This window comes from Gobius niger, assembly GCF_951799975.1.
Source record: "Gobius niger genome assembly, chromosome: 18".
Lineage (NCBI taxonomy): Eukaryota > Metazoa > Chordata > Actinopteri > Gobiiformes > Gobiidae > Gobius > Gobius niger.
Genome location: NC_136869.1, coordinates 10,361,643 through 10,382,633, shown reverse-complemented (window position 1 = coordinate 10,382,633; position 20,991 = coordinate 10,361,643). Strand labels below are relative to the sequence as shown.

The following is a 20,991-nucleotide window of genomic DNA, read 5'->3' as shown; positions in this document are numbered from 1 at the left end:
CTTTAGTTCGTTGTTGAGGGGGGCGCTTTTACAGGGTGCCCGTGAAGGAACTCTATAACTCATCTCACTGGGATTGTGCACAGTATAACGTATATTCTGATTTTGATCTTAGGCCCAGGAAGTCCCACTGACATTTCAGAAAATCTGGGGAATCCAGGCCCCAAAGGAGAACCTATTCCATCGGAAACCTTCATCGAATTGGATTGATGTTTGGAGAAATCGGTGACACACATGTTATTCTAATAATATTGTAAAAATTGTGTTGCTCAATTAAAGCAGCACTAAGTAACGTGTTCACCTTTAGAAATCTTTTTCATTGTCCCTCTGCTGGTAAAGTGTTAATGGGATTATTGGGGGGGTCTTTCATCTCTCCCTAGTGTCTCTGGCCAGAAAACCACAATTGAGGCCCCAATACACACTAATAGAATCACAAAGAAGATGCTAACAGGCTAACGGGCAAAGCTAACTGTGGGCTAGCGCCACTTAAACACTATCTACAGCCATGTTTGAGTGAAAAAAATATCTCCATTGTGTAATTGGATGTACAATATTCCTCTCTAACTTTGTCTTTTCTGTCAGCGTAGTATTTACTCTCACGGACAATTAATGAGTAAAAAACCACAACATGCTACGACACCTGCAGTGGCGCTTATGGCCTCTAAGGGCATGAGTTACTTAGTACTGCTTTAAGTCATTTGACATGTTTTAAGCAACATCTACTCAAACCAAAAGAGCAAGACTTTGGATAAAACATTGGTAGCTATTTTACACTCCTCCTGTATATTTAACTCGCTCTTAAGGGAATATTGGAATATTGGAGACACGAGCGTGGGGAGGAATCCATTTTTCTTCACCAGTGGCTCGTGAGGCCAGGGTCATGGGCCGCGAAAACAAATAATCTGCAGCTGCAAAGAAAAATCCCATCTGGTACAGAACAAAATAGCCTGGTCCTATAATGTTACCCCATTATGTGAGTGAATCTCTTCATAGAGTGCTGTTTCAGATGGCTAGAAATGGACAGAGCGCTCGCAATGTAAAGAATTCCTCAGTGCTGTTGGCCTAGAGGTTATATCAAAGTGCACATACTGTAGCATACTGCCCGTCTCAGCGCTGCTCCATGTACACTATAATAACAGCCATCAGTTTTTACAAAGACATGGAGTGGCTCTCGTGTTGCGTTCGATGTCATGATTGCTGATGGAGTTCAGGGGCTGCACAACTCTTCAAGCAATTCACAGTTCATGAAAGAAAACTCTGAACAGAAAAGGTACGAATCAAGACCGTTGGCATTATTTGTGAGTGGCTGAGAAATCCAAATGGCAAAAATCGTCAAATCGTTTTTGTAGCTTTTTCCATCAGTCACAGCCTGAATCAACAGAACTCCAAGAAGATATACTTATTCTGATATAACTAGACAATATTAACTGACAGATATAAATGGAAGCATAAAAATGAATTCAATTTGATGGTTATAAACCGAGATGAAAAGTCTCAAAGAAATCATTTTGTCTGGTTTGAAGAGGACAGTGTTTTAGGTTGTGGTCGATACAACGAAGAACTTTTGGAAAATGGATAACACTCATTCCATGATTATATTCATCTTGTGTATATTTGCAGAGTGTCTAAAACAATATAATATTGTTTTAAAAGTCTATAATTTGGGACTGTTCTTTTTAATGTCGCTCTGTGTCAGACACAGGCCCCGCCCACTGCTTGCACAGTATTGGTGGATCTGAGTTAGAGACTAGGGATGAGACAGTAAACAATAATATTGCAAATCGCAATAAAACATGCAGCAAATAATTGATCGCCACATTTTTTAATAATCGCGATCATAATGCTAGAAGATAATCGCTAAATATAAAGTACCTCAGTGGGAGATGTGGTGTTTGACACCAGGGGCCCCCGCTCAGCGAGCCCTCAGTGAATAACTCCACACTCAGACTTTACTCAGGCTTTACTCTCCGGAAAAAAGTAAAGTCTGAGATGTGGGATTTTTTGGGATTGACAGCAAAAGAAAACTTAAAGTGACTGTACAGAGTTTAAAAATGTTAAAACTAAGTATTTTCCTCTCCTACATGTTCCTGCCATGTCCTAATGTGCAGAATGAGCTCAGACCTGTTCACCACAACTGCCTCTAAAATCCTACACTGTCACTCAAAAAGTTGTTATTTCGTGTCTGAATTGCCGTCATGCACGAGTTTAATATAGAGACTGCAGTTACGCATAAGACCTGAGGTGGCAGTAGTGAGCATAAAATGACCACCTTGCATCTAGTCTCTTTAAGATGAAACTCCCTCTTGTGGAACATGTGCCAAGAGCTAACGCAGAGACAACCAACTGCTTCGTTTGCAAAGCTGCAGACAAACTGAAGTAACATAACAGGCTGAATTAAATGTGCTTCAGTCAGAAGCTTTCTCACAGTTTGTCATCTTTACCAGGCAGCAAAGTCCACTGATTTGATGCTAGAAGCACCGTATTGCTCTACGTGCTGCTGACACGACTGAAGCCTTGGATTTTCAATCTGTTTTTTCTGTGTTTATATAGAGCTGCCTTATAATGACTTTTTCTCGATTGTAACATTTGTACTGCACAATGAAGAGGAATATTTCATTACCCAATTCACATCATTTCTGCAGTTTCAGTGACATTTTTAAACCATAGGCAAATATTGTGATAATTATCCTCAATCAGAATTATTTTGTCCAAGATAATTGTGACTCAAAATCTCATTGTCGCCCCGGCCCTATTAAAGACAGGGGAATTTAACCAATCAAAGTGTGATAAAACAAAATCATTATATAACACTCAATTGACCAATAGGACGATATGGTCCTCGCACTTGGGTCAGGGGTGTGACATCACTCAAATGCATGTTTTATGGTTCAAAAACATGATTAATAAGTAGCTAATAGTGCACCAATTGTTTATTCAACAAAAAATGCAATCATCGTTTTTGAAAATTCCCCAAATTTCCGAGCTAAAGTTCCCATTAAAAGTTTCCGAAACATTTATTGGAACTTACAGGGTGTGCCTTTAAGTTATGATTTGTTTGGCTTGCAGCTTGTCCATGATGAGGCAAAAAGTGGGACAGTTGAAAACCACCGATCTGCACCGTGCACAATACTTTCTCATTCAGACAAAGTTCTTCAAGGATGCTTCAGAAAGAATATTAGCTCAAGATCTCCGTTTGAAAAGTTGCTTTTAAATCGAAACGAGTATAGCGCGCTTGTGAGAAAAGGTTCTGTAAGTCCATGCTCAAGTATTTGATGAAAGCATGTAATGTTATTCACAAAGAGAAAGCGCATCTCTTTTCATCCAACTAAACCACCGGGTGAATCTGAATATCAATAGGCAAAAACGTAATGTTTAATAAAGCTGATATGATCCATTTATTATCAAACAAAACACAAGTCATGACCAAAAGGCAATTTATTCCACTTTTCCCCCTCAGTGCTACCACAGGATAATCCATCAATTTGCAATTACTCCAAATTGAGCAACAATTTTACTTTGTTTAGTGTTACTTATGCAAATGTACAGACACCTTCCAAAGTCATCGCCTCGATCACTTCATAACAAACCAGTCACAGCCCTCCATTGCTTTTATTTGAGTGTCGCATAATGTGTTTTTCAATGCCACCAATCACTAAACACGAGTGGGCCCACCTCCGCTCAGAATAATGGGGATCATTAGTGACGCTGCTCCAGTCAAAAAAAACAATAACACCACCAGAATGGGTGTTGCTTTCACTGCGGCTCTGGGCTTCATGTTTAAAAACACAATTCTTTACCTCAATGAGCAAAAGGCTGCACCATTGCACTTGTAATGATAAGTAATGTGGTTTGAATGGAATTGCATTAGGGGAAATAAAGGGTTCTTATATTTTAAAGAGTGTATGAACTACCATTAATGCTCCGACAGTAGCTACAGATTTTCCTTCAATCCGCACTCCGTGATGGTAAGCTCGGTGGTATGTATGTACTAGGGCTGGGCAATTTTAATAAAAAGAGTTTACCTTCGAAGAGGAAACTATCCATCACTGCATTTGGACCATGTGGACTATTTTTCTAGCTGGACTTCTAACAGTGAATTGGAAGTTTGATCATCTTTTATACTTTATACCAGTATAAATGCTCTGTTTACTAGTATTTCTTTATGTACATTAAAGCAGTACTAAGTAACTCATGCCCCGAGAGCCATATGTCGTTGCCAAATGTCTCTCTCATTCACTTTGTACCAAATGCCAAAAAAGCCTTATATTTATATGATCATGAAAGTTATCATTTGTTTTATAAAAGACAGATGAAGATCAAAAGAAGCATCCAATGGGAGGAAAAATTAACACAAATCAAGACAATTGCAGGATGTGGTGTTATGTTATCACAGATAAATACCATGGACAGATTGTTTCAAACTGTGATTTTGAAGCTTTAACTGCTTTGGTGCTTCATAAAACCCTATTTTATCCATTCCATCTATTGAGTTATATAATCAGTAATATTAATAGAAACATACATTTGTTAATTTGAACTATGATGCACTTTGGAGAAAAGGCTCTGTATCTTGCAATTATTTTGATGTATTAGAGGCAAGTATACCTCACAATTGTAAAATAAGTTAAAATATACTTCTAATATTTATCCCTATGTATTGTCCTTGATAAGTTAACAATAAGCTATAGCACTAATGGAAGTGGGGCATCTCTCCTTCTAGATTCTTGTAACTATGATAGACAGACAGGTTTGTAACTGTTTAGTAGTTGTACACAAAGATTCATCAGCCATTTCTTGACTAAAACACCAACACCGCAAATCCAGCACAATGTCCTAAAAGCCTTTCAAACTCACCATGAAAAGAAGTCTAAATAATACAGTTCTAGTTCTTTGTTGCTGCTACAAAGGGTCCGTAGAATCGCATTTCCCTCGTGCTGTTGCTCAGCGGTGTGAATTTGCGCATATGTCTGCGAGGAGAGTGGGCGGTGGATAGCATCGGCATAATTAGCTGCACCTCTGTCTCCAATCCGATGTGTTGGCGAGACGCGATGAGAGAATTGGTGCTTTTTGAAGCCCGTTCGTCTGCTCCTATTATGTGGGATTATGGGACTGTGGGACCAACCCGGCAGACGGCTACAAAGATGAATGCCAAATGCAAACGTACAGCTCTGTCATGGCGGCAAACGGGTATTTTGTTTCATGGGTATGACTTTGAATGAGAGTTTTTGTAAGGCTGGATACTTGAGAGAACGAGCAGGCAAGATATGAGATAAATAGTAGCTCTGAGCACCTAAGTAGGCGACAGGAGCGTAAGAGAGGAGGATACTTAACTTGAAACATAAAGAAAAGCTCCCGCACACTGTCTCACCCTTTTTTCTGGCTTTTATTGCAACGTTTCAGACAATGGATCAAGGACAGCCAATTAAGGGAATGCAAAACCTAATTCACGCAAGTTTGACAAATCCCTTTTACTTTGGTTGTTTCCTTTGCAGCAGCAATACGTCCACTGTTTTAGACTTCCCGTCCTCCTCTGTATCACTCTGTATCCGTCTCATGAAACATAATAACCTGTTCCAGCCAGTTGCACTGCTCTATTGCACTATGCGGTATGTCCACACGATTGCACCGAAAATTCCTAGTTTGTGAAACTGTTCACTGACAATGGCAAAATAAATCGATTCTGATTCGTACTTTCAAATTCTATGAATCATCATCGCCCCCAGAGATTGTGTACTCAATGTGTGTCATTTGGGTGCCATTGTGTTGCTAGCATTCTATTAAATGAAAATGAAACCTTGAACATTCTGATCTTCTGTTTCTCATTCCCATTGATGACTGCAGGGTTTCAAAAACCTGACCAACATAGCCCACAGTCACAAACTTTGCTTCCAGAGATATTTTTTTTAAAGCAACACCACGGAACATTTCACCCAATGACTAGAAAAAAATCCAGGCATTTAATTTACTACAGACATTTTTATCATTGAAAAATACCCTTTTAAATGACCTAACAAACCTTTGTGTGTTTGTTCAGACCTGATTGAACACAACTGGGAGCGGGGCCGTCTCCAGCTCGTCTCCATGGAGATGTCAACTAAAGGCAGCTTATGAGAGCTGAGAGAGATTTAAAGCAGAACTAAGTAACTCATGCCCCTAGAGGCCATACGCGCCACTGCAGGTGACGTTTATTTTCTCAGAGAGAGTGAATACTACGCTGACAGAAAAGACAAAGGGAGAGAGGGATATTGTACATTGTGCCACAACCCAATGACACAATGGAGATCATTTTTCACTCAAACTTGGCTGTAAATAATATTAGCCCGCAGTTAGCTTTGCCCATTAGCCTGTTAGCTTCTTCTTCATGATTCCATTAGTGTGTATTGCGCCTCCAACCTGGTGCAGGGAAGTTGCAAGGGTGGTTTTCTGGCCAGAGACACCAGGGGGAGATGAAAGACTCCCCAATCATCCCATCAACACTTGTATTACCCCCAGAGGGAAGGATTTATTAAGGTCGTTCTTCTTTAAATAGGTATGGTCCTCATCCAAACCCATTCTTTGATCACCAAGTGCAGAAATAGACTTTTCTGTGTGGAGCTGCTCATTAGGAGCATGTTTTATATTGGCAAAAGCAGGATCCATAATGTTACGAAGTGTACCTTTAAAGAGCAACTAACCCCCAAATCAACTTTTTTGGGCTGATAAACTATATAAATAGGTGTCTAAGAGTGCTGTGAACATGTCTTGGTCATTATTTTGACACTCAAGTCAACAACGACACTAGAGGCCTCCATTGGTCCGCCATTGCTGTAGTACCTCCATATACCCGCTAGTTCCCCATTGGAGTGCATTGCACTTTAGACATGTTAAAAACAACTTAAAAGCCTGGTTTCTAATTTTCCTAAACTCTACAGCTAGATATTCCTCCTGAGGTAACAGCGGGTTAGTTACAATTAAAGAAACCAGGCTCCTTAGGTCCATTTATCAATCGTGTGTGATGTTTGGTTGTAGTTACGTTTTGCCTCAATATCTTGTATTTCTTCTACTCTCTGTCAGATATTTGTGCAATGACTATTCTATGTCTGATCGAGATTGCTTTGCAAAATACTGTCGCTTTCACATCATAAAGTTGTGCAATACGCTCAGCTTGAACCAAATCAATACTGGCTGAGCAGGACTGAGCATAACAAGAATAAAACACACGAGGAAACACAGACAGAAGTCTTGAGTTTGTCATTAAATTGTGAAATATGCAGCAATGTGAGCCACGTGCAGTAAGTGGCGAGTGCTTCAGACGGGGTCACTTGTAGGGCCCTTCACATAAAGTGTTCAGGCCTCGGAGGGTGAAAAGGACTTTTATCAAGAGCCCTACTCACTCTCTAGAGGACATTTGGTGGAGAAAGAGCATATTCTTCTGCACAATAATCTATGTCTATATCTCTGGTAAAAGACGGAACATCCTCATATTGCAGGTTTGAAAAGGAGACCTCTTCAACATCCTGGTAGAATTATTTCAGTTGTTTTCCTCAAAAGCTGCAAATGCGTCTGAAGATGTGAGCGGAATTGGAATTAAACATTTAAATTGTCTCAAAGCGAGCGAACGGAGATTTTTCTCTTGATCTCTCGGTTCGACATCGGTGGATTTTGTCTCTAGAAACACCCAGAGCATTCATCAGTGGACTGTGACAGCTGCTATCTGTCAAAACACAGCCATCACTCCAGCGCATCTGCTCTGGGGGAAACCATACATTCAAACTGAGATAAAACATGTGTGAAACAGTCTTTAGGATCTACCTGCTGGATGGCGCCGCTGATGTCAACTAAAGATTTATGTGACAAGGTAAAAGAGCTTCTATTTTCACAGGTTATTTCATTGGGAAGTTTGTTCTTGTACTGTCTTTTTTTTTGCTGAAGTAAGCAGGAATATACAACAAAATAAGGCTCTGTCATTTAACCTCTTTAACCCCCACCTGAACCGAGCACACTTTTCTACAGTTTACTCCATCAACATGTCTTCAAGTGGCGCCACTTTAGCGTTATAAAAAAAAATCGAAAAAATAATATTTTTTACTCCATCATTCACAGCCAAGCGATTAATCGAAAAAAATTATCGACTACAAAAAAATCGTCAGTTGCAGCCCGATCTCAGACTGCAGCAGAGAAAACACTCATTCATTCATCTGAAGCCATGTTTGCACACATTCATGACGTACTTAGGAACATTTTGGCAACGCTAGTTTCTTGTAGGACCGGTTAGAGGGAGAACCACATCTTGGAAGCTAATTAGTGTAGCATATTTTTTTCATGGAGGCTGCAACTTTGCTGAAATTGTCCAACGTAAGGTGACTTGTGCTAAAATAAAAATATGCATTGGTTTATTATTTCCAGCTTCAGCTTATATATTGAAATAGACTTCATGTGAGGGAAATGTTGTTGTTTTGTTTTTGAAGAAGAAGAAGAAGAAGAAGAAGAAGAAGAAGAAGGTGAAGAAGAAGGAGGAGGAGGAGAAGAAGGAGGAGAAAAAGAAGAAGAAGAAGGAGGAGGAGAAGGAGGAGAAGGAGGAGAAGGAGAAGAAGGAGAAGAAGAAGAAGAGGAAGAAGGAGGAGGAGGAGGAGAAGAAGGAGGAGAAGAAGAAGAAGAGGAAGAAGGAGGAGGAGGAGGAGAAGAAGGAGGAGAAAAAGAAGAAGGAGGAGGAGGAGAAGGAGAAGAAGGAGGAGGAGGAGAAGGAGGAGGAGTAGGAGAAGAAGAAGGAGGAGGAGAAGAAGAAGAAGAAGGAGGAGGAGGAGAAGGAGAATGAGAAGGAGGAGAAGGAGAAGGAGAAGAAGAAGGAGAAGGAGAAGGAGAAGAAGAATAAGAAGGAGGAGGAGGAGAGGGAGAAAAAGAAGGAGGAGGAGGAGAAGGAGGAGTAGGAGGAGTAGGAGTAGGAGTAGGAGTAGGAGTAGAAGAAGAAGAAGAAGAAGAAGAAGAAGAAGAAGAAACGTCTAGTGGTTTACTAATATCACAGTGCTAACGTGCACGTTCTTCAGAAAATGCTACTGTAGTGAATTTATAAAAATAGCATACTGGGACACCCCAAAGTAGCACATCCTTTGCCTTCTTGTGCATAGTGAATTATTTGACAAATTTCATCAACACTGTACCTTTCTGTTCCTTTCTCACTCTTACAACAGCAACAGATGAAGGAATTTTAATTGCCAGCCGTCACCTTACTACGTTTCCAGCTCTCCATTGATCTATATGGTGTAACGAAGGCTTACTTGACTACGACAGAAAACTACAAGGTCTTTGATTACCAGATTGCGCACTTGTTCCCTCCCCAAAACGGAGTACGCGTAAAAATCCTCCTTACATCCCCAACATGCTGCTTCAGACAGTTATAGATGTGAAATAGTGATTGCAGATGACACTGAGCGAACTGCGGAGGCTCCGTACTGTACGTAATTTGATATGTCTCATTAAAAAAGGGAAGGAGTCATTGGCACAAGCTATTAGCGATCGACTGGGACATCATTACTCAAGTCGTGCGGCGGGAGCGTCGTTGTGAACAGTCAATAAATAAGTGACACAACGGGCTAATATCCTCTCGAGTGACGCTTTTACACAAACAATACAGAGAGAAATGAGGTACGACTTTAGTCATTATCTGCAATGTGACCCCCCCTCCTGAAGTCAAAGGCATTTAGCGCAGGAGCAGCACAAAACCTGCAGTACGAGTGAGTAAAATGAGCAGAAAATGGAACAGAAAGGTGTAGTTCTTTTACAAACAAAAGCATTGTTTACTTTCCTCAATTGAGAATGCTGAAACTAACAGCAAAAACAACAATAAGGTAAGCCTGTTGTAGCTTTAATACCGTGGAAAACAGGCACTTAATTAAAAATAAAATGTTGTTTCAAGCAGAGAGGGCAAGGACAGGAGTGAAGCCGTTTAATAAATAACAATTGCTGCGAGCTACGTGAGTGTGAACAAGGCGTGCTTTGAAGGTTACTGCAAGCCCTGAACTGGCAAAATAATAGTGACCTAAGGGGAAATGCTGACCTTTTTTTTTAATGCAAATTCTTGAATGATATTGGTTCCCTGCAGTGGGCCCATGAATGATGACTTAATGTAATGTACGTAGAAACACTACAACCTGGTGAGAGCTTAAGATATCTTGATCCTGCAGTAAGAGCTTCAAGTCCTTAAATGAAATAGCTGGGCGAATCCAAGAGAAAGAAAAAAGATCATAAATAAGAAAATAACAGTTTCAACTTCCTCCCCCACCTGAACCAAGTAGATTTTCTCCAGTTTGGCTTTACTCAAATCTAAAAGCTTCTTGAAAAAAGCAACGTAAACGAGGATGAAAATACCACACAAAAAGTGAAAAAAATTGAACAACCCCCCTGACAAAAACATGATGAAAAAGCAAAAAATAGAGCCACAAAAAAGTGACTAAAACGTACCGGAAAAGCAACAAAAACGAAATTAGAAAATGACAAAAAAAAGCGACACGAAAACAAGACAAAAAAGCAGGAAAAAAAGCGATGAAGAAAGCAACAAAAAATGACAAAAACACAACATAGATGCTTCAAAAATTAGAGAAAATCTCAACAAAAATGTTCAGTTTTGTAGCTCTATAGGCTTTCAAATGAGGGTTTACACTGGCCTATAGGCTGCAAACTCCAGTCGAGAAGCTTGAGATTTGGGTAAAGCTGAACTGGAGATAAAAGGTTAACATTACTCTAATACAGACCAAAAATAAAATAATAATAATAATGATGCATTGGTTTTATATAGCGCTTTTCTGGACACTCAAGGTGCTTTACATTTCATTATTCGTTCATGCCATACTCTGTGGTGGTAAGCTACTGTTGTAGCCACAGCTGCCCTGGGGTAGACTGACGACAGCGAGGCAACCACTCTGCGCCATCGGCCCCTCCGACCACCACCAAACACTCACTCACACACTACATTCGCCAGGCTGGTGTTACCAAACGGTCTCCCATCCAAGTACCGACCAGGCCCTTCCCTGCTTAGCTTCCAAGGTCTGATGGGATTGGGCAGAGCAAAGGTGGTCTTGCCCTAATACATACGTTTGTTCCAAGAATAAATATATAAATCCTAGTGCCCAAGCTATAATATACAGTAACTGTATCAACCCATCCCCTTTCCACCATGTGCACCTACACCCAATAACTAATTTCTAATAATATCAGTACAAGCAAAACAAACAAAACCCCTATAGAAAATGCTAAAAAAGTACACACTTGATTAAATACGACAACAATTATTTATTTATTTTAATAATGGGGTCGGGTGGTTAGATTTCCATTATCTCTCTAGCATTGACAGCTTAAGACGTTTGATCTAGCAGGACTTTCGTGACTAGCAAATATCCCACAAGTGGCGTTTAGCGAGTCGCAGCCCTTCAGTGACCCCTCCTGTTGGCAGCGTAATCTGGTGTTAGTCATGACGAGGCGCGAACAACATGAACACAGCCGTTAGAGCCGCTGTGAACAGATGCTGAGGAGACATCGCTGTTTCCCACCGGACACACTTCACCTTCAGGTCGTTCTCATGTGTCTCTCAGACTTTCACTTTGGGGATTATCGCTTACATTTGATGAAGTGCTTTATAACAACAAAGCCAATTACGAGGAAATAGCAGCTGCTGTCTTGTGGAAAACATGAAAAATCCCATCAGAAAAGCATTTGCAAACCGATCAGCCACCAAGCCACTTAATTATATTGGGAGAGTCACCGATCCCCAACCTATAAAACAGGGTTAGGGCAATAGGGCTGAAAAGACAGTCCTAAGAAATGGGACAACCCTGGATTTGTCAGCATTTACAACAAAGATCTGGAGGAGATTATTTTAAAAAAGAGCGACAAAAAAAGCAACAAAAACATATGGAAAAGGTGACAAAAAGTGACAAAAATGTGACAAAAATGTGGCAAAAAATTACTAAAAAGTGACAAAAATGTGACAAAAATGTAGCAAAAATGTGGCAAAAAAATCCCCAAAAAAGTGACAAAAATGTGGGAAAAAAAATATTAAAAAGCTGTCATATCAGGGAGTGAGCTTCTGGAATAGTATTCCACTGTCAGTGAGGGAAAGCACAAGTCTCCCCACATTCAGGAGTCATTTAAAAGTGTGGCTGAGGGGCACACAAACATGTGATCATGTTTAGTGCATTATAAAAAAAGAGGTACAATTATCAGTGTAATACGGGTTGTGCAATAAGGGTCAGATAAAATGGGTTGGGCAATAGGGGTCAGTGTAATGCGGGTCAGTGTAATAAAGAATGGTGCAATATGGGTCAGTGCAATACAGAATGGTGCAATATGGGTCAGTGCAATATCAGGTCTGTCAGGGCATGTGCATTATTGAGGTTTGTGCAATACAGTCGATGCATTTACTATTTTCTATATTCTCCTCTGTTGTCCACTCTTGTTATTGTTATTTGTTTTAACATGATGTGATCACTGTTCTCATTCCTTTCTCTCTGTACATAGTCTGTATATAGTGTCTCTGTATGTTTTTACTAACTCGTGTGTAACATCAACCTGCCAGGGGGTCTGCAGATGGAAATTAGCCTAAGGCTATAATCTGGCATATTTACATTGTTTACAATGTTCATTAATATGTATTGTCCCTCTTTTTCAAATAAATAAACAAATAAAAAATAAATAAAAAATTGGCAAAAATATGGCAAAAAAAAGTTTTTAAAAAATGTGACAAAAATGTGGCAAAAAAAATATATTAAAAAGTGATAAAAATGTGGCAAAAATATGGCAAAAAAGATTTTAAAAAAAAAAGTGACAAAAATGTGGAAAAAAAAGTGATCAAAATTTGATAAATGACAAAAATGTTACGAAAATGTGACAAAAAAGAGACAAAGAAGTGATCAAATGTAGCAAAAAAAGTGACAAAAAAGAGATGAAAAAGTAATAAAAATGTGACAAAAACGCTGAAAAAAATTGACAAAACCGCACCAACAACACAACAAAAAAAAAATCTGCTTTCTTTCAGCATTACACTGTTGCTCTCCAGTCGAGAAGCTTTTAGATTTGGGTAAAGCCGAACTGAAGAAAATGTGCTTGGTTAAGGCTACGGTAAGAGGTTATGTTCTTGATGTCTGTAAATTCATTTCACCAGCTTGTTTCTATGTTTTGTCAAACTCCGCGTACGTACCCCTCAGTTTTTATGTCTTAAGTCCCCTACCCCTTGAATTGGGACACCCCTTTGTCAAAATGGAGGGAAAGACTAATGGGGAGAACTGTGATATAATAAAGAAAGACAAAATATGTTGTGCTTTATTCCAGACTAATCCAATGTTATTATAAACTATGTATCTTCAGTGTGACATTGACACAACTTTGCCTATTCTAATCCTCTCCTTCCTTGTCTGCATTCGTCACGTTATAATGAGACTTTTTGCAGTTTATCCACATTTCCAGATCTCTGCAAAAACGACTCCTCTGAAAAATGAAGCCATGGGATCCGGGCTTCTCCAACCTCTGCGCATTAAAGATAAGCTACGTCAGGCAAAATGGCACAACTTAAGCCAAAGCCCCCTCAAAATAGGTGCTGCAAGACTATTCCTCATCATAGAGAATAATAAGATCATTAGAGGTCCTTCACAGCGTCTACGGGGAAACGAGATGGATGGGTGGCTATTGCTAAGGCAGGTTTGAGAAAGAAAATACACAAAATTAGGTTTATAAAGCCATTATTGCATATCCAGAAAGAGCCGTCCTTGCAGGGGGGAGGCGACGATGACAGTAATGAAGATGAAATAATGGACTCCTGTCAGTCTGAGGGCTAAAAATACCTCCAATTTATGTGCGTTTAAAGGCAAATTGGTCAACCTAAATTGGCTATATTGAGTCAATGTGAGAGTAAAGGCTGCATTTCGCACCAATGCTAAAATCCATTAGCCTGGTTTCGGCTAATATCGTGAATATTACAGGGTCACTCACGGGAAAATAATTTGATAAACACATTTTTTCCATTTAAAGCAGGAAAAGGTAAAGGGCCTTTAAGTAAAGAGGCTACAATGTAGATGCTTTGAGATTTTAGTTATAGCATCATTATATTGCAGAATAAATGACAGGATAACTGGACATCTGATCTGGAAATGAAAGAGATTCTCATCAATTTAGTCGGAGAAGTGCATTGTTTTATGTGTTCTTGAGCAGATGTTGTCTTCCAGATGCGCCCCGTCCCGCAGCAGTTTGTAGCCAGTCATGTGCAACAGATTTGTTTACACTTTTTTACAGATCAGCCCCAGGAACAACTGCCCTTTAATGGAGATGCAGACACCAGGGCACCTGTGGCTTACAGCTGAGACATTTATAGCACTATATATAGCTCACGGTCAGAACAATTGACTATGGGCTATCGGTGTGTACTTTCACGCCAATTGGTAAATGCAGCCTTAAGGATCAACTTGTATTATGAAACAACAAGTCTGTACCAAGGGGTGGGCAAACCTTTTCTCCACCGGGCAACTGGAATCAGAACATGCTACTTGCTACTACAATAAAAATGATGTATGTATGCAGACCATCTTCCAGAATAGCAACAAAAGGCAAATTAGTGTCACCTTTGAGTTATGATATTTGACATTAGTTGCTGACGAAGCCACTCGAGGTGAGAGGTGAACCAACGCTGAACAACCCAGTATCTATTTACATAGATGTAAATTTCAGCTTTTCACCTTTTCAGCTCCAGCTTTTTTTCAATATGCACACAGTAATCATTCTCGCTTTATTAAACATCAGCGCCGCAGCTGAACCATAAACATGACCATATTAACTTTGATTGGCTGCCCGTGGTGCATGTTTATTACAATGTAAAGGAAATGTTTTGTTAGTAAGATGCACGGTATGAACGTGCAGGCAGGAACACATTGTCTCTGATTAAAGAAAGATGACCTTATGGAAATACCACACTGAGCAGACGCGCACGATACAAGAAAACACAAAGCGAGTCTTTAATTCTTAAAGCATGGTATGTTGTGTTGTGTTGTGTCCTTCTATCATAGCTAGAAAAGCACATAATATGAGTCTGAACATTGTGTTAGTTTAGACGCGAGATGCTTTCCTCACATGACCGCCTCAGTCTATATGGGCTTCAGAGAGAATGAGAACAAATTGTAACTAGATCCTTATTTGTTTCAACCTCTCTCTCTCTCTTTAACCCATATAAAAGTTTCTTTAAAAAAGCATCAAAATAGCTACAAAAACAAAGATGAAAACAAAGACGAAAACGCCACAAAAGACCATTAAAAAAGTGACAAAAACTAGATGAAAATCCATCCATCCATCCATCCATGCATTTTCTTTCCGCTTTATCCGGGGCCGGGTCGCGGGGGCAGCAGTCTCAGCAGAGATGCCCAAACTTCCCGATCCACGCACACCTCCTCCAGCTGTTCTGGGGGGACCCCGAGGCGACACCAGGCCAGCTCGGAGACATAGTCCCACCAGCGTGTCCTGGGCCTTCCACGAGGCCTTGTCCCACTAGGACATGCCTGGAACACCTCCCGCGGGCCGCTTGTATTCGCAATCTTGTCCTTTCGGTCATTACTCAAATCTCATGACCAGATCGATCGGTAAATCGAGAGCTTTGCCCCACGACTCAGCTCCCTCTTCACCACAACAGACCGATACAGCGACCGCTTCACTGCTGACGCCGCACCGATCCGTCTGTCGTAGATGAAAATGAAGATGAAAAAAAAACAAAAAACGACAAAAACCTGACCAATAAAAAAGTGACAACAACACGGCAACAGTCATGGAAAAAGATCTGTTTAGATCAGTTTTGTGGGTCTTGGCTTTCAAATGAGGCACTGGATAGACTGTAGGAGGTTTTTAGATTTGGGTGAAGCCGAACTGGAGAAAATGTGCCCGGTTAAAAGAATAGACCACCGTTTTTCCAAACGGAGATATGTTCTTACCTGAGCTTAGACGAGTTGATGCCTACCTGTCTGGTCTTTGTGTGTGCGCTCAGTCACGCAAATAGACGATGATGTTGTTAGCATTTGGCCTCTCCCAGTATATTCCTTTAGCTCCAAACGAGGTGAAGCGACCACGCTCTTCGACGGGCACGCACAAAGACCAGACAGCTACGTAACAACTCGTCTAAGCCAATGGCCGCTGGCTGCTCTGCTTTATGCCCACGACACTGGAGGCCGCCATTGCTCCGCCATTGCTGTAGTACCTCCATATCGCCACTATTGAAAAGCATTGGACTTTAGACACGTTAAAAACTGCTTTAACGCCTGGTTTCTATTTTTTAAACACTAGACTAGGCTAGTTATTCCTCCAGTGATAACGCTGGGTTAGTCACAATTAAAGAAACCAGGCTGGTTTTCGTAAGCAGAATTTTAGAAATCTCATACTTGATTAGGGTCGGACTGTTTTTTAGGAACATGCTTCGTCAGAGCTGGGGAGGGGGAGTCTGTAAATCAGCCATGATTTCCCCCTCGTGCGTGGTCATTATGGTTAACGGGGAGGAGTGAGCAGAAGCTGTCCATTATATATACAGTCTATGGTCTCAGCTCAAGTAAGAACATATCACAGTATGGAAGAACTGTGTGCCCTCAGTCACGCAGAAAGACCAATTGCTCCAAATGGGCTGAAGCTAGAGATTACCAAGATAGGTACGCATCAACTTGTCTAAGCTCAGGTAAGAACATATCTCAATATGGAAAAACGGTGGCCTGTTCCTTTAATACTGATGCTACAGTGCGTGATTTTTTTCTGTAAATATGAATATGTGGTGGCCTGTTTACAAAAAATATAGTGGATTTCGCCCACGACAACACTGTATAATAAGCCATTGTTTTCAGACCTGTGCTTCTTCAAAAAGCAGCTCACACTGTTATGTTGTTATGATCTTCCAACTACACCGATATTAGCATACACATTGCTAAAGCAGCACATTAAGATGAAATGCATGCCCAACATACTACATACAAGGTTATACATAATAAAGAGATGCAAATTGTACATTCAATGCCACGGAAAGGCTAATGCAGAATAGTTCATCTTGCCTTCAAAACATTTCTTTTAACATTTTCGTTTTAGTGACAGAACAAAATGCTGCTTTTCTCGCCAGTGACACTTTTTGTAGTCACTCAATGTCTCTCCGTAAAAAGGAAGAATCCCACTTTGTCAGGTTCGTTGAATGGGTTTCCAAACAGCATCTTTTGTGCGCATACATTACTGCGCTCAATGCCTTCCATTATATCAGGCCAAAACGGAGATAAGAAAGACTCACCGCTGATCCACTTGGCGTTCGGGTCATGGACTTTGAAGTCCTTCTTGAACAGGTCAAGGACAGACACTTTGCTCTTCAAGGCCAGGCGGTCGTCCTCTCCTGGAAAATACAACCAACAATGAGCAAATACAGGAAAAGTATCTCATAGTGTTCCATATATAATAGTATAATGGATGAAGTTGCTCTTTATTTTCAATAAAGTCTTCATTTCAAGGGGCTAGTTCTTTTGTTCTTTAAAGGACAGTTGGATATTCCAGGGACAGCCGACTGTGAAAGCTTGGCAAAACCATTGATCGGTTTTAAGTGGAAGATTTACCTGTTTTTTTGAAGGAACACAGTGAAAGAACAAAGTGTATTTTTTTTTTGGCTGAATCGCACATTTCGAGAAGGCGACGTTCCCTTTCCGGAGTGTTCTTTTTATGCAGCGTAAAAAAAAAGAAAAGCCTGAACAGTGAACATCGCCCATTATGCCATTATATGACACCATTATAGCTTTTGAAATGGGCTACAATGAAAACGCTTTTAGCAGCTTTTGGGGAAAGGAAAGCAATTCAACCTGCTCTCTGTTCCCGCAAACATACTCGTTTTGCATGGCATGGATATCTAAAAATGTGAATGAGCGAAGAGAATAATCTTTCTACAAAATGATACAATGTTTTAGGGATAAAAAATCACAACAAAGCAGCAATTACGAGAATATGTTCAAATGAAAAACACTTATTATTATTATTATTATTATTATTATTATTATTATTATTATTATTATTATTATTATTATTATTATTATTATTATTATTATTATTATTATTATTATAACAGGCCAAAACACAACAGAAGCTTCACTAAGTAACAAGCTATATGTCCTGACTGTACGCTATGGGGGTTTGGAGGCAATGTCTATGTCAAACCAGGAACAATACAGAAGGAAGACTTTGAATGGGTTGTTTAAGATCAATATAAAGCTATGGAAATCTGTGGAAAAACTCAAATTTTCTAATGAGATAAGATTTATTCCACTTTATGCTATAGTGATACATTCAATAAACCTATCATGGGCAATAAGTGGACTTTCCCATGGACCTAAACAGAAAGGAACATTGGGCCTCATTGATGAACATCTTCTTAAAAACCTTCTTGAAATCTTAAGAACGCAATGTCAGAAATTCAGATTGACGCAGACCTGTCACAATAATAAGTTTGAAGATCGATATATTGAGGCAAGAAAGTATCGCGATAAACGATATTATTGACTCTAACGATACTCGATGCTGTCAACTCTCAGGCATAAAATGACAGTAAACCTTTGTTCTAAAAGTGCATCATCATATCCTAAAATACCACAAAACATGAAATATAAGGAAACTCAATTTACTTCAGTGAAACATCAAAGTTTACAAAAAAAGAATACGGGGAAATGCTAATAAATGTACAGACGATAAATATCGAGCCCAAAAATACATCGTTTATCAGTTTTTTATTAATATTAACGATAAGTCAATATAGTATCTTGACAGCCCTAGGTTCACAACACATTCATAAGTCGGGAAAATCATTCACACCTGTGCTTTGAGGTCGGTGAATGCCAAAGTGGAAGCGCATGTGTGTTAGGACTAATGAGCAAATGTCACCGCCTCATTCACCAGAAGTGCCGAGTGCAACAGGCAGAGGAGGACACAAAAGGCAATACGCGAATCCAAACTAATAACCAAGAAAACCCCAAAAGAAAAAATAATTTTAAGTCAAGTAGGCACCGATCACATGGTGCTGTGGGGCTCAAGCACCCACTCGAATCCATTTGCCCTCATTACAAAATGATTCAATAGCTATAACCTGTGAATCAGTGGTTATTATATATAGTATATAATATTATGTCGATGGATATTACCGATATTCATTTATTATCATTACTAGCTGAGACCCGGCCTTCGGCAGGGCCTCGCTAGTCTCCACATTTGATAATCTGGGATTATGAGTGATTACAAAGAAATGTCCAACCCGTCACACAGTTCAGCTGTAGACCAGTGGTTCCCAACCCATTCCAAAAACTATGGCCACTACAAATGTGTAAAATAATGAATGCTAAAAATAATTTCAAACAAACAGCAATTGGAGTTTTTGATGCACCCGTACTCCTTTCTTATTAACTACAACGACAATATGTTCGCTAAACTCAGGGAATAGAATTCAAGAGACAGTGGAATAATTATGGATAAATATTAGGGGTTCAGCTCTAACGGTTTAGTTCACGGTGCAGGGCCGGTGGTTTGGTGCATCACGGTAGTGTACAATCAAAAAAATAATAAGTAGGTTTTGAAATGAAATAGCCTAATGATCGTTGTTAGACAGTATTTATAACCTTACAATAAAATTGGCAATGCTTTCAAAGCTGCTTTAGAATCAAATGTACCTCTGGGCTCACAATACGTGAAAGCAAAATAGAAAACAAATGGTCCAGCAGCAACGTAAAAAAAAAGAAAAAAACTACGCAGTGCAGGCCATGCGCTCGTTAAGTGGTAGTTTCATTTTCGCTTTTACTCACACGGAGGATAAATCACTCGGAGCAGCGCGTTTGATTAGAGGCTCGTGTTTGAGCAGGTGTTGGGCAATGTTTTGCATGTATTTTTTTTCGGACACAAAGCTTTGGATACGGAATACGGTCAGCACCAACCACGCACAAACTCACTACTGTCGCCAGGCTTCCTGGTGTTCCCAAACGGTCTCCCATCCCAGTCCTAACCAGGCCCGTCCCTGCTTAGCTTCAAAGTCGGTATGGGAAATAAACATGGCGGCGCCCAGGCGGCGGCCATTGAGATTGCGTTTTCTATTATAGATATTGAAATGTTTCATGGAACTAATCAAGGAAGTGCACTTTTCTATCAAAGGATATTGGATTATTATATTACGAGATTTAACATGTACAAATATATGTGATCCATCAGGAGCATGGACAGAACTGGAGACTTTGTGGTTCGTCAGAGTCCTCCTGACTGTTCTTAGGATTGTTCTTCCAGAGGAACGCTTTCCTTTTGTAAAAGCCAAAAAGCTTCCTAGGTAAGCATTAAGAATACATTTGTGCGTAATAAGAAATATGTGTCATGAATGAGGCCCATTGATTTCTGTGAATAAAATTACTAATACAAAATAAAAAGAAGACATTTTTCAGCATCACACTTACGAGGAAATAGGGGGTTATGAATTCTTCCTAAGCCCACAGCAAATTGCCATATTATCACAGTGGCAATAGGAAGTGCTGCGAGTGCTTCCTTTGTCTCGCTGTGAAAACATCTGCTAATACCGCTCCCACAAAAGCTTTGAACCGCGCTCCGCAGCTGTCAGAAACTCAACGCTAAAGCAGGCAGACGTAACCAGGAAGACAGTGTTCAGACGGTAACAAGGAGTGACATGAGACATTTTACTGTGGTCTATAAACAGCAGCATTACACACATATGTCGGAAAGAAAGGTCTTCCTTCCATCTGTGGCACTACTGATGTCCCAGGAGGTTAGAAAAGCAAGTAGAAAATGACTGGGAGATGATTGGAAACATATGAAGTATATATCAAGTTCAATATAGTGCATGCTTCAATTTAAAATGTCAAAGTGAAATCTTCTCGATGGCTATATATATATGTATATATATATATATATATATATATATATATATATATATATATATATATATATTATGTGCAGCTCACAACTTAAATGGCTCAACCGCTGCAGTCCCACACTCAA

At 39.9% G+C, this 20,991-nt stretch overlaps 1 protein-coding gene across 5 annotated transcripts in view; it reads right to left on the bottom strand.

Annotated features, from left to right (window-relative positions):
- Positions 1-20,991, bottom strand: part of dpp6a (dipeptidyl-peptidase 6a) — a 340,283-nt gene that overhangs the window by 50,794 nt on the left and 268,498 nt on the right. For all 5 annotated transcript variants that reach the window (XM_079576572.1, XM_079576574.1, XM_079576573.1 and 2 more), the window contains one exon: positions 17,258-17,356. In XM_079576572.1, coding sequence (XP_079432698.1) covers positions 17,258-17,356 — 99 coding nt within the window. The remainder of the gene's footprint in view (positions 1-17,257; positions 17,357-20,991) is intronic.